The 14,731-nt window shown below is 38.7% G+C and overlaps 2 protein-coding genes across 2 annotated transcripts; one reads left to right on the forward strand and one right to left on the reverse strand.

Annotated features, from left to right (window-relative positions):
- The first annotated feature begins 4,166 nt into the window (after positions 1 to 4,166).
- LOC138384831 (olfactory receptor 51F2-like) lies at positions 4,167 to 5,120 on the forward strand. Its single transcript, XM_069470494.1, has one exon. The coding sequence runs from the start codon at positions 4,167 to 4,169 to the stop codon at positions 5,118 to 5,120; it is 954 nt and encodes a 317-aa protein (XP_069326595.1).
- Positions 5,121 to 12,486: 7,366 nt separating this feature from the next.
- On the reverse strand, positions 12,487 to 13,443 carry LOC138384832 (olfactory receptor 51F2-like). The gene has a single exon (XM_069470495.1). The coding sequence runs from the start codon at positions 13,441 to 13,443 to the stop codon at positions 12,487 to 12,489; it is 957 nt and encodes a 318-aa protein (XP_069326596.1).
- Positions 13,444 to 14,731: the final 1,288 nt, after the last annotated feature.

The raw sequence follows: 14,731 nt of genomic DNA on the forward strand, positions 1-14,731 counted from the left end.
GTATTTGAATGTAGGTTTGCCTGACCCTATAACCATATAACTGACTCTGTAATTAGAGAAGAGAGACAATGCAGGCTAGTCCAGCACAGAACCTGCAGCATGCTCTCTTAGTGGGACTGGAGTATCAATGTCATATAAGAAGGAAAGAATTACTGTCAACAAATGGGAGGGCACACAAAAGTTAATACCCCAATACTAGGGCAGAATCTTTCATCAAAAACAAACAAACCCATTATTCAGTTCGTGGGAATGTGGGCGAGCTCAGCGAGATTCCTCCAGTAAACACATGTGTAATTTCAAACAACACAGCATGATTTAAACAAACAAAACTAGAATTTTCTTTCTTTCTTTTTTTTTTTTTTTTTGAGACAGAGTCTCACTCTGTTGCCCTGGCATTATCATAGCTCACTGCAACCTCAAACTCTTGGGCTCAAGCGATCCTCCTGCCTCAGCCTCCTGAGTAGTTGGAACTACAGGCTCACGTCACCATGCCTGGCTAATTTTTCTGTTTTTAGTAAAGACGGGGTCTGGCTCTTGCTCAAGCTGGTCTTGAACTCCTGGGCTCAAGCAATCCTCCTTCCCTGGCCTCCCAGAGTGCTAGGATTACAGGTGTGAGCAACCACACCTAGCCAAAACTGGAAATTGTTGAGGTCTTGATATATGTTCAGAATCTTTGATCAGTTTAAAACTTTTGAATTGAATTTATGTCAACAAGTATATATTGTACACCCATGCTTTTTAGAATAGAGTTCAAGGTATTGAGAGTATAATGATGAATGAGCAATGATCCACCTGCTAGCAGCTTAATTTGTTTGAAGAGGCACATTTTCAAATAACTCATGATCATACAATGGAATAACCACTATTCTAGATGTATAAATATAAATGGTTATAACTCCAGATGAAGAAGTAATCTCTCCTTAGAGCAGGTGATGCCACTGAATGCTTCCTGAAATAAATAAATTCATTTTTAACTTATAAATGGTTCAATGGATCAAATAATGAGTTTAAAGAATTTCATCTTATTTAAAGAAGAGAGGACTACATGAATTAAGCAAGCACATTAGTGTGAAAGCATGTGCTATATTTGATAATTTGGTGAAGTAGGGAAAAGCCCAGGCTGATTATATCAAAAGGTTCCCTTGGGTGGTGAAAGATGGTCACTGATGGAACTGGAGGATAAGGATGAATAATCAAGAGACATTTGAGAAGTTAAACCTACAAAGGTTCGGAGAGTAAATAGCCTTGACAGTTGGGGTAGGCAGAATTCTTAAAGGGCTCTGAAGATTCCTAGCCATGCTGGTGTGCTTACTGGCCCTGTAATAAAACCCAGCCCTTGGGTGTGAGTAGCGCCTGCGAATGTGATGGTATATCGCTCCTGTGATTATGTTACATTATATGGCAAAAGAGTTCTACAGCTTTAAATAAGGTCCCTGATTACTTGAGTTTGAGTTAATCAAGAGGAAGATTATCCTGGGTGGGCCCAATCTAATCACACGTGCCTTTAAAAGAGACAAAAAGTAGTAGAGAGATTCTCCTGCTGAATTTGAAGAAGTAAGAGGTTTGTTGTGTTATGAGAGGACCACATAGCCTCTAGGAGGTAAGGGCAGCCCCCAGGCCCCAGCAAGGAAGAAATGAGAGACTTCAGTCCTACACTCCAAGTAAATAAATTCTGACAATAATCTGAACGAGCTTGGAAGAGGATCCTGAGCTCCAGATGAGGACACGGTCCTGGCTGAAACTTCACTTTCAATTTGCGAGATCCTGAACAGAGGACCGAGTTTTGCTGTGCTCAGACATCTTAATTACAGAATTGTGAGATAATAAATGTGTTTTGTTTTAAGTGACTGAATTTTTATTAAATTTTTTAAAGCAGCTCCAGATAACTAATGCAACAGAGTGTGCTTCTGGCAAAAACAGAAACCCAGAATGAACCATAGGTGTGAACCATTAAAGAGGGAAGTGAGGATAGACAACTTATCATATGGGTTGTTGGTAAAGGAAAAGACATACATGTAGCAGGGAGGCAGGGTAAGAAGGGGGATTTTTGTTTTTAAATTATGTTTAGGTTTAGCAAGAAATCAGCATTTTTAAATTTTTTTTATTTTTTTTTTGTTTTTCAGCTCATTATGGGGGTACAAAAGTTCAGGCTATATATATTGCCCATGCCTCCCCATCCCCCCGAGTCTGAGCTTCAATTGTGTCCATTCCCCAGACAGTGCACATCGCACTCATCATGTAGGTGTGCACCCATCCCCTCCCCCCACCCCATCCCCCCCAGTCAGAACTTCAAGCGTGACATCAGCATATTTATAAAGATTATAGTAAGGGTATATATTCCTTACCCTTTTGAAAGTAGCAAGTAATTCCATACTTGATTCCTGTTACCGCTTAAACACTACCTTTTCATACTTTGTATCTCATACTTTAGTGGCATTTCTAGAATATCTGAAACTCCATTGTCTTTGGATATGCTTAGAATTTCTTTCATGATGATTTTCACCTATCAGCCTCTGCACAAGAATTCTTTACTTACTCAAAGAATCCTTTGACACACCTACCACAAATTTCTAGTATATACAATCTTTGTATTTTAAACACAATCCCATTATTGTATAATATATGTCACACTGCATTTTACTTATTTCCTTACACGCGTTTTCCAAACCACCCTGTTCTTTCCTAAGGACCCTCAAGGGCAGGTGTAATATCTAACTTGCTTCTGTGTCCCTGTGGTCTGGACTGCAGTTTGCACTCAGTCATGTTTGTTGTCAAACTAAACTAATATCCAAAACTGATTGGGAGGCTACATAGTAGGGTGGTCTGGAAAGGAACAAGAACTTTTCTTTTCAATCAGGAAAGATGAAGAAAAGATGAGAAAAACATAGTTGTGGAGGAAGAAGGGAGCAAACGAGGAAAAAGTATTAACTGTGGACATTATCTAAGTCAGAATTAGAAAATATACCCTATGCCATTCTATAACTTGAGAGTAAAAAAAAAAGAAGAGATTTCCTCTTTTCTTTTTCCGTGTTTTTCTTTTTCTCTTGGCTTCCAGGAAAGGAACAAGTAGATAAGTAGGGAAGGGTGAGAATAGATACAGCAAAAAAAAAAAAAAAAAAAAAAAAAAAGTGAGAAATCTTTGTATAATTTTTTAATTTTTCTCTTTAAGTGATAATAGCTAATATTTGGTGAGCTTTGACCATAGTGAGCTATTCTGCTGCTATTTTCGCATACATTAACTAGTTTAATCCTCAGAACAATACTATGGGGTATGCACATCACTATTACTTTAGATATGGAGAAACTGAGATACATACAGGTTAGTATTAATAATTTGTCACTGGCTGGTAAAAGCCAGAACATTTTAACCCAGTCAAAATTTAGAACATGCAGTTGTAACATGGGATGCAGGATAAAAATTCATAACATAAAACTATCCATAATACTTACATTGGAGACCTTCTATATTCAAATAATTCTGTTTATATACAATATTCTCAATTGCTCATACTTGTTATGTGGGATGAAAATTACTTAGGTACAGTTCAAGTTTTGATGTTGCAAATAGACTGTAAGATTATCCAGGGTATTATCACAACTGGTAACAGATAGCATAAGAGCAACAAGTGTTAGCTATTTATTAGAGATGTTGAGTCTGATTCTGATTCAAAGGGAGTATCCAGAAAATGAACAGAGGATTTTTTGGATAGGACTCTGGAAGCTAAAGTAGTTCAATTACTGTATCAGAATCACTGTATACACTGTTTACTATTTTTCTAAAATTTCACACAATCCTTTGGACACATTTCAAGAAATATTTACTGACTGCCTACTACTGGGAGTCAGGAGGTGATGGGCTAAAACTCCAGCCCCATTGCTTATCAGACCTGCAAACCTAAACAGAATGTTGATTTCTTTGTTTTATACAAATTTTATATGCTCAGGTAATTGTTTATTTCCTATTTTCTGCTTCTTTATTTGAGGTGGTTTTTTAGTTGCTCTTTTTTTAACCAATCTTCATGAGCTCTTTATATGATATAGATACTGTCTTTCATAAATGTTTAGTGAAATAACTTCAGGTTGAATGTTTAATAAATAAATATTATAATAAATACAGTTTATCACTGCTAGACCCTTAGCTTAAGATTCTGCAGTTTGAGTTCAAAATGCCAACGCTGCAGAATACGACATCATCTTCCATCATTTTCCTGCTAACTGGTGTTCCTGGGCTGGAGGCCTTCCACACCTGGATCTCCATCCCCTTCTGCTTCCTCTATGCAACTGCCCTCTCGGGAAACAGCCTGATTCTCTTCGCCATCGTCACTCAGCCCAGCCTCCACGAGCCCATGTACTATTTCCTCTCCATGCTGTCCACCACTGACCTCGGCCTGTCCATATCCACTCTGGTCACCATGCTGGGGATATTCTGGTTCAATAAAAGGGAGATCGGCTTTAATGCCTGCTTGTCCCAGATGTTTTTCATTCAACTTTTCACTGTCATGGAATCCTCAGTGCTGTTGGCCATGGCTTTTGATCGTTTTGTGGCCATCTCTAATCCTCTTAGATACGCTTCTGTCTTAACTGACCTTAAGATAGCACAGATTGGAGTAGCAATCATCACCAGGGGGACAGTAACACTGACACCAATGGTAGCACTTCTTAAGAGACTGTCCTATTGCCGCAGCCATGTGCTCCACCACTCCTACTGCTTCCACCCCGATGTGATGAAGCTCTCCTGCACGGACACCAGGATCAACAGCGCAGTGGGGCTGACTGCCCTGATCACCACCGCTGGGGTGGACTTGATGTTTATTGTCCTTTCTTATGTGTTGATTATTAAGACGGTCCTCTGCATTGCATCCCCGGGAGAGAGGAAGAAAGCCTTCAGCACATGCATCTCCCATATTGGGGCTGTTGCTGTATTCTATATTCCCTTGATCAGTCTGTCCTTTGTTCACAGATTTGGGAAGCAGGCCCCGCCCTATGTACACACTCTGATTGCCAATGCCTACCTGCTGATCCCTCCTGTAATGAACCCCATCATCTACAGTGTGAAGACCAAACAGATCCGCAAGGCTGTGCTGCACGTTCTTCATTTAAGCATGACAAAAGCTAGATGACCTTTTCAATTTTTTCTAGTCTTTGTCATGGTATAGATGACTCAGGTGTCATTCAGAGAGGTTAGACTCATGATTATGTTTAAAGTTTCCAAAAAGACAACTTTGGTTCTACGTAAGAAGACTGTGGCTAAGAGAGATTAATATGAGCTGGAGATTCTCAAGGATATCCCTATTTTCCTTAGACAATCATAGTGATAATAAGAGCATTTCTTCATTTACGATGAAGGATTTTTGATGATCTCAATAACCAATGACCCGGTTTCATTTACAAACGTGGAATTAGTTTTTTTTAAGTGGAGAGAGAGAAGGTATCTACTTGTTGATTTAATTTCTCCTTTACAGAGAGAAATTCCATCACCCTGCTCACAAATAGTAGTGCCTGCGGTTACTTAATTATTGCAAATATTCTTACTGTTCTTCTTCCTCTCTGGCCTCCCTGACCTCTTCATTAACAGCTGTAAATTCATCAAAAACACTGCATTGCCTTGTCAGTAACCTAACATTATTTGTTCAAATATTCATACCTTCTCTCAGCCCTTCAGGGAATATTTTTAGCATAAATATTCTGTGAAAAAAGTAACTCTTCCTAATTCAACTCCAATATATATAGTTTCATCAAAAGTATTAATGTCATATTTACTACTTAATAAACATGTTCTTTCTTTTGGAAAATATCAACTTTAAATAATTTTTCTCTGAAGCCCCAAGATTAAAGGAAGAAAATACAGAAATATTTTAATCTGGTTAGATTTATAATGCTATATTTGAATCTCTTCCTCAAAGGATGAAGTGTATATACCAGTCAGACTCTCAGTTGAAAAATGATTAACAGAGGGAACATTTAATACAAAGAGCTGGATAACAGGTAGTGGAGGACAAAAAAGGTAAAAAGAGAACACACAAATAATACTGAAACAATAATAACTGCAGGAAGTTTCTGCCACCTGTATGGTTGGGGAACAAAAAGAAGAGTTTGAGCTTATTAAAACTAGACTCTTGGTAGAGGTTCGTCCCAGAACTGACACTCAGAGCTTTAATGAGAGGGTGCTGCCCTGCTGGTTCTGGTACCTTGGTAGCTCAAAGGATGGAGCTCATGGGATCAAGACCCAACCTTGGAGGAAGGGGCACTTCCCAGGTATAGCTCACTCCTCAAGAGCATAGAGAGGACCTCTCATGGAGTTGGGAGTCAGATCTCTGATAAAGGCCCACTAGTCGTTGGTTCTGTTTTTTCCCAAGGGCAGGATGAGATTGGTACTGGAAGTATGGGGGAAAATAAAACCACAAACTGGAACCAATGCAGCTGGGCAAAGAACTGTTGCTGTGGCAGCACTGGTAGGTATGACAGGCAAACATGACAGGGATACTTGTCCCTACAGCAGCCTCTAGGCTCCTTCTAACATCCCCCAATTAACAGAACATAGCAGGAAACCAGCTGCCAAGTGATGATTATGAATAATGAGTTGCGTCCTTCTTATCAGAAGCATAGTGTACAGAATGGTGGGTTTGGAGCTAATATAGCCAAGAGGCAGTGCAACTAGGTAATGTGCTTGTGACACAATTAAGCTCAATATGGCCATGCTGGGGGGCTTATTTGGTGTTCCAGCACCGACTATTGATAATAACAGCAATAATTAGTAACTATAGCCAGACAAGTGCTTCCACAATTCACTAAGCATTTTTAATACAAGGCTGTTAGCTGACACTTTTCAGATCTTTCCTAGGGATGTTTCCCTCCTTTCTACCAAATATCTTGTTCTCCTAGGACCACTCAGGTCTCTTGTTTGATGTCCAGCAATAGAGTTCCAGGTTGTGTCTGTGTCAACTTTTATTTTGGAGCTTGCTGGCTGCTCAGAAACTCCTCGTGGCTTCTCTCTCATCTTTCCCAATTTCTCTTGTTTCTGTTCACTAATAGCTTCTTTCCAAAAACTGAGTGTATGGCATAATTATCCCTGGGTTACAGATTATGGCTGGAAACTTGTGCTCATCATTCTTGGTATCCTCCCAACTTCAACTGTATTGTCCATCCTTCTGTGCTTTGTTTGATACCCCAGGGTGTTGACCGAAATGGACTTCATCACCCAGGCTCTCCTGTGAGCTGACTTCAGGTTGGGTTCACAAAACAGAAGATATTAGCAGGAGAATGTAGGGTTGGAGGAGCAATCCTGCTCTGACAATGTTTCCTCTTAAAGCTTCTGGCCCAATAATCGTTTCCCACTATCACTGGTCTCACTATCACTATCTCAGCATCCCTTGTTTGTTTCCTTAGCCCTGTCCATTATTCTGCAATTAGTTATTTCATTAACATCTCTCACTTTCAGTTATCTGAATGAATTTTGTTTCCTGCTGATTTTGCAACTAGTACATATCTCTTCAATAAGCAAAGATAATGTCTCCTTGATCCTACTGGCTCTACTGGAACTTCACCTGTAAATACTTTTTGAGCTTGAGATGCAAGGGATAGGTGCTAATTGGTCTTTTGCCACCTAACGCATGAAGTAAATCCCTTTTTGGGGGCCTTTGATCTAGGTCTTAGTACCACGAGCCTTGCTTCAGCCATATATAGGACCCCAGGAAAAGCCCCACAGACATAATTCCTAGACATAGAGGGCTATGCAGGATTTTCCTCTACACCCTGTCAGGGCCTGAAACCAGAAAGGGAGAGTGGGGTAGTCTTGCAACCTCCTGATTGGCTGGTCTGCAGGGATCTGGATACACAGCTTCATACATTTGTTCTGCTGCAAATATTAATAGAATAGATGGTCATAATTTCAGACTGAGAGGAGGGAGGCTTCAGTTCTGCCCTAGTATGCCTCTCTTGGCTTTAGCTTATATTAAAAACATAATGTTGGGAGAATCTATTTAGTATTTACCTTGTGCTTTACCTTGTGGAATGCAAAGATTAGAACTTTGCTTTTCCAGCTCTCCAGGAGGTAATAGTCCAGTCTGGAAGCAAGAATCATACCCAAATGTTCTGGAGAATGTAAGAGCTAAAAATAAATTTGCTGCAGCTCCTACACAAAAATCCCAGAAAGGGGTAGGAGGTGGTAGGGAACACTTTCCATATAAATGAATTCAATAGCACAATTTCATTGAATACTATGGTACAGTGTTAAAATTGGATTTTCCTCTCTAGTTGTGACTGAGGCAGGAAAACAGCAGATACTAAATTCCAAAGTGAGTTGCCAGTCAAGGAAAACAGGTCAGATTAGAATGAGAATACACAATTTAGAAAAGAATTGAAAAAGTTATTATAGACATAAAGAAAACAGACTAAAATATGAAATTTAAGATTGTCTTTTTTTCTTACTAATACACATGTCCAGTGTAAATCTATTATAATATACACATATAGAACAATCTTCTTGGCATCTTAAAATTTAAAATGTCCTTTTATACACCCTAATGCAGAGCTAGTTCAGTATCTTAAACAAGAGGCAAGTGGTCTATTTGCAAGAATTGCTAGTCTTTGTTGTCAGAGCCTTGTTTTCTAAGAACTTCTTTTTCTTTTTCTGAGGTAGGGGAATTTTGACACAGAGGTAGTGTGGACAGGGTACCTTGTGACTCAGGGTTGTGCTGTCAAATAGGGCCCTTGTGAAGAGGACAACCTTAGAAAAAGCTGTCTTAAGAGTCTACCTACTCTCTCACCAAAGGAGGAAGGATCGATCGAGTGGTTAGGGAGAGACATGATGGAACCCTTCAGAGAGATCTGGGGAGAACAGATGACTGATGACTGACTCCTTCTGAGAAAAGTGAAGAGCAGGAAAAGGGACTGGAGAGTTTCTGTGGTGGTAGAATAAGGAGAACTGCTGTTTCACATATTGGGTCCATAATACTCTCCCAAGATGGCATGAGTGTGTCCTGCGGACCGATGTAAACTGCTTGCACGTGAGCGAGCCAGTAAGAGTTCTCTTAGATCACGCCCAGCGGGGTTGTCCAGGGGCACAGCAGAAACTTAACAGAACTGGGGAAAACCTCCAGGCCATGGAAGGAACTAGGGCACATTCACCAGATTAATGAAAACACTGGTGGGAAACCAGTACTGCTGGGAGATCTTTGATGAACCCACAAAAGCAGTTCAAGAGAGAAATTAGGTCCAAAAAGCCACTAAGTCTAGCAAATATGGAAACATCTATGACAATATCAAATAAATAAGAATTTTACTATTGGTTTTACTTTTCTCTTCCTTATAGTTTTGACCTTGGCAGTGTGAAAAGTAATAGCTAGTAAGATGTGAGTGTGCAAGAGAAGGAGCCGATGCCGCCTCTCTCTCTCTCTCTCTTTCTCTCTCCCTCGTCCTGAGGCCGACCAGCAGCCAGCTTTAGCTCAGACAGCAGGGAGGAGTATTGCTTTTGAAGGAATATGCAAGTGTTGATTAATTTATTGAGCTGAATTCTTTCAATTTCTAAATTTAAAATGTGTTTTATGGCTCAAAGTATTTCCTAGCATAAGCAGAAAACATTGCTTGCCAACATTTTCATCCAGGAGTAAGAAAGAATGTTTTCTACTGAGCAGCCATAAAAGGGGTCTGGGGGAAAAAGAAAACACAAAAACTACATTTTTTTTTTTTTTAAAGAAAACATCCCATGGGTACTGTATGTTCATCAACATCAGTTACATTACAAAATACAACTGATATCACCTCTTACTTACAAGCAGATCACCTATCATATGGTCTGTTTAATAGCATTTGTTAAAATGTTTGCTTACAGTTGTAAAAGATTTATAAATAGCAAATATAAAAATTTTATTATTTAAAAGGAGGTGTTTATGATAGTTGAAAAAAAAATCTGTATTTTTCTGTAACTTCCTGTCTCAGTACCAGGTACTTGATGACCCCAATAAAACAAAAAAGTACCTAAGCCTTTTTAGCTATAGTAGTAATCAAGAAGAAATAGAATAAAACAATGAGCTGTGATTAATCAGCTATTAAGTTAACAAAGATTTAAGTAAAAGGTCATAATACTGCTGAGTGTAGCTGGGCAGAATATACTTACGATTAGCTGGTGGGGGTATAAAGAGGTACAGTTCTCCTGACAGGCAAAATGGAAACTGGGGTATATGTTAGGAACTATAAATTGTTATCTGATTTAATTCAGCAATTCTAATTACAGTGATGTGTTCAAGGAAAAATAAGATATGAAAAAATATTAATAAAGATGCTACTTAGGTTTTCACATGGCACGAAAAACTGGAAAAGGCCTAAATAATTTAATTTAGGGAAATGGTTCCTCATGAAACATTATATTATAACCCAAGAAGAAATTAAAATTTATATCTATGCATCCTCTTTTCAGGGCTAAGGCATGATTTACCTAATTTTCCAGAGTGTTGGCTGCTGACAGATGAGTCTGTCTCTGGAAATTGCCCTCATCTGAATGGAGTTGCCACGTTCAAGGTTCTGGGGTGTACTTATCCAGTGACTGGTCAATACAGGTGTGCAAAGGCTTTGTCTCCCTTGCCTAGACAACTCTGAAGGGCCACTCCAGCTCTATGGCCTTCATAGGACTCTTTGAGGCCTTTGTTATAAGTGTGGGGGAGTTTGACATCCCCTTTTGCCCAGTTAGGACTCTCTTATAGATGCTATTTCAGAAAGTACACTTTAATAAATTTCCTGCATGCAAATCTCCATCACAGAATCTTTTTTCAGAAAAATCTGATGTAAGACATGGTACTGCCTTGTTGTTTCCCTCTTGATACTATTGCCCTTTCTTTCCTAGGAGGTGTGTGCTAGAAGTTAACCTAGTTCCGAAAGTGGTGAGCATCATTCCCTTGAAGGTTTTAAAATTTTTACTAAAACCATACACATTCACATGCACAGAGCACATAGAATTGTTTAGAAATTTTAAAGTCATGTGAATACATTCTATTTTGCATATTCAATTTGCATTTTGCTCTAACAACTAAATCTATTTTGAGATCATACATATTGACATATAGTAATATTATATTTAGGTAAGAATATATGGTTTTAAAAACTTGCATGTATTACATTTCATACAAAACATATACTACATATTTTTTGAAAATTAATCCCCCATTCACAGACATTTAAATTATTCTCATTTTGTTTTTGCTGTGACAAAAAAAAAAATGGATCCTTAAGTATCTTTATCCAAAACTTTAAAATTGTACTATAAGCATCTCCTTAGTTCACATGTAAGTTAAGTTCTCTAGGAGTTAAATTGTTGGGCAATAAAATGTGAAAGTCAGGGGTTAAGCAAAAAATCAGAAGCCACTACAAATATTTTCAAAGAAGAATATAGTTGCTGATGTGATGAAGAACCTGAGAGCCACGCAGGTGACAGTGAGGTAATCAGACTGCAGGAAGCCACTACAATCTCTTGCCTGGACTCTCCTTGTTGTCATTGGAGCTCAGGAGGTAGGGCTCCCCGATGGAAGGTGCGAATGTGGAAGAAACGTTACACTGCCAGAGATGCTGCCCAAACAAAGCACAGAGGAGTGGGGAGAAATGCCTTAAATCCTCACCTGGCCTTCAGTCTCCTGTTAGTGACTACCTTAGGCCAACCCCGGCTGGAATCCAGCTGCACGGAAGGCTGAGATGCACAGCCTGCAAGGTTCTGCTCTCCTGAGGTACTGAGCAGAGTAGAGCAAGGGAAAAAATGGATTTGAGGGCAAACATGTCCAAGGCCATCACAGTCCACCCTTTTTGCTATTCATCAAATGTATTTAATAGATTCATGATTCATCCTAACAGGTATCATCAATTTTCTTTTACAGGTATTTGGGATTTTTTGTTTGTTTATTTGCTATTGTTGCTTTCCATTAGTGTTCTTTATTTTTTCACAGCCTTACTGAGATATAATTTACATACCATACAATTAACCCATTTAAAGTGTACAATTTAATGATTTTTAGTCCATTCACAGAGTTGTATGATTATCACCACAATCAATTTTAGAACATTTTCATGTTCTAAAGAAACCCCACCCCCATTAGCAGTCACTTCGAATTCACCCTCCCCCTAGCCCCCAGAAACCACTAATCTACTTTCCATTTCTGTGGATTTGTTTATGAAGTTATGATTTTACATGTAATTTTGAAGGTTTGATCTCATGAGCAAAGTGTTCATTTTAGCCATTATTATTCATGCTTCCAAAACTTTACTAACATTTTTATATTAAATAATATAATATATAATAAATAATATCAGGATATTGCATTGTCCATTTCTAAAGAGTAGATTAATAATAGTTTTATTGAAAATAAAGAATAAATTTCCTCCAAACTGCATTCTTCATTCAACCTTCTACTTTTTTTGATTTCAGTTTACTAATATAAGGAGTTATATTGATTAAACTCTATGTCTTGGACGTGATAACTAAAGAGTAGATTTTATTGAAAAGTATTAGAACCAGGCCTCAGATCCCTTGGGAGAGAGGACTTTTTTAATGGCCCTACGGATCTGCTTGGTTTTCACACTGTAAATAATGGGATTCATCACTGGTGGAATAAGCAAATACACATTAGCCATGAGAATGTGCACATTAGGAGGTGCTCTTTTCCCAAACCTGTGGACAAAGCACAAGCTAATGAGAGGGATGTAGAAAATGGCTACAGCACCTACGTGGGAGATACAAGTGCTGAAGGCCTTATGCCGCTCCTCTGGGGAAGCAATGCTTAGGACGGTCTTAATAATCAGGATGTAGGAGAGAAGAATAAAGATGGAGTCCGCTCCTGCAGTGACTATGAGGGCAGTAAGTCCTAAAACACTATTGATCTTATTGTCAGAACATGAGAGCTGGATAATGTCAGGGTGGAAACAGTAGGAATGGCGGAGCACATGGCTTTGGCAGAAGGACAGACGTTTAAGAAGCAAGGCCAAAGGCAATAGAATCACTGTGCCTCTGACAAGGATTGCAAACCACACTTTGATGATTCTGGAGTCAGTCAGGATGGTAGCATATCTCAGTGGATTACAAATAGCAATGAAGTGGTCAAAGGCCATTGCTAGGAGCACTGAGGACTCCATGACAGTAAAGAGTTGAATGAAGAATGTCTGGGCAACACAGGCGTGGAAGCTGATCTGTCTTGAGTTGAACCAGAATATGCCCAGCGTAGAGACTAGTGTGGAAATACACAAGCCCAGGTCCGTGGTTGAGAGCATAGAGAGGAAATAGTACATAGGTTCATGGAGACTCGACTCAGTGATGATGACAAATAGGATTATGCCATTTCCAGAGAGGGCAGTTATGTAGAGACAGCAGAAGGGGACGGAGACCCAGGCATGAGCAACTTCTAGGCCTGGAACTCCCGTCAGGATAAAGATCAGAGAAGAGGAAGTGACATTAAGAAAAGATGACATGATTACTATGGAAGTATAATTCTGCTGCCATAAAATGTCCTAGAATGAGAAATGATAACACCATTCAGCAATTTTGCTCTGACTTCTATAATATTAATTGTAGTTGGATAAATCGCATTGGAGGTTAATCTTAGGATTTTATTCTCTCCTTTATTCTTCCCAGTTTTGAATTCCTTTTTTTCTGCTTTTAACTTCCTCTTCATGATTTTTGTTTTCTGATTCACAATAGAGAATGGTAGCTCTTTTTTTTTTTTTTTTAATTTTTAACCGAAGAGTGCTTTTGGTTCTCTTTCAATTTGACCTTAATCTGTTTCTTTTTCTTTTCCTTTATACTTTCCACACAAAGGGATAATTGGATTAAAATGACCTGAAAATACCATGAATTCAATGGAGACTTGACAATCATATTAGTTTTTGAAAGTAAGATTTATTATTTAATAAAAATATGCATATATTTGAATCTTTGTGTATTATCATGAAATTTTATCACATATTTTAAATATATATAGCATTTTAAGGAAATAATTTTACATAAAGAAATAATTTTATACAAGTGAAAATGGCCTATTTGCTATTTCTTGGTCAATGATTTTACCCCAGCCTTGTTCTGGTTGTTTCTAGTCTAGGGTTGCATATCTGATCTTGATTCTTGATATTCTTATCTGTTGTCACCATAGCTGAGTTGATTCATAACTGTTAAAGAAAATTATCTGTAACATCACCTTCAGCAATTAGTTTTTAAAAGGACAATTGTATTAAGTTTCAGGGCTAGGAGTGAACTTAGGTGTGCAGATGCCTGCTGTGACACTTCCCTTCCCAGCCCAATGTTGTTGTAATCATTGCCACCTTTTACTTACATACAAGCCTCAAAAATACACTTTCAGAGTCTGCCTTCATCAAGATAAATAACACATGTGAACTTTTAACTTTGCCAGTAGCCAGCATCTGAAATAAGACTTACTACTATGTAGGTGGAGGTCTAGGTGAGTTTTCTTCTCTTTCCTTTCTTCTTTTCCATGTTGACTTCATTCTTGTGATCTACTTCCCTTAGGTTCTCTTAGGAAAATCTTGCTAAGATTCTCACTAAGCCAATCTGGTGGTGCTCTGAATATCCATGTGTTGTTCAGCCTCGAGAAGATTGGATGCTTTCCTCATAGTCCCAGGCATTGGCTGGTATCCCATTGGTCTCTCATAGACATTCAGAACCAGGATGCCTCCAACCACTTGACTTGGATAATATCTTCCTGCAGCTGTGTTGTAGACACACAATTTTACCTCCTTGATGACA

Source organism: Eulemur rufifrons, chromosome 6 (assembly GCF_041146395.1).
Source record: "Eulemur rufifrons isolate Redbay chromosome 6, OSU_ERuf_1, whole genome shotgun sequence".
Lineage (NCBI taxonomy): Eukaryota > Metazoa > Chordata > Mammalia > Primates > Lemuridae > Eulemur > Eulemur rufifrons.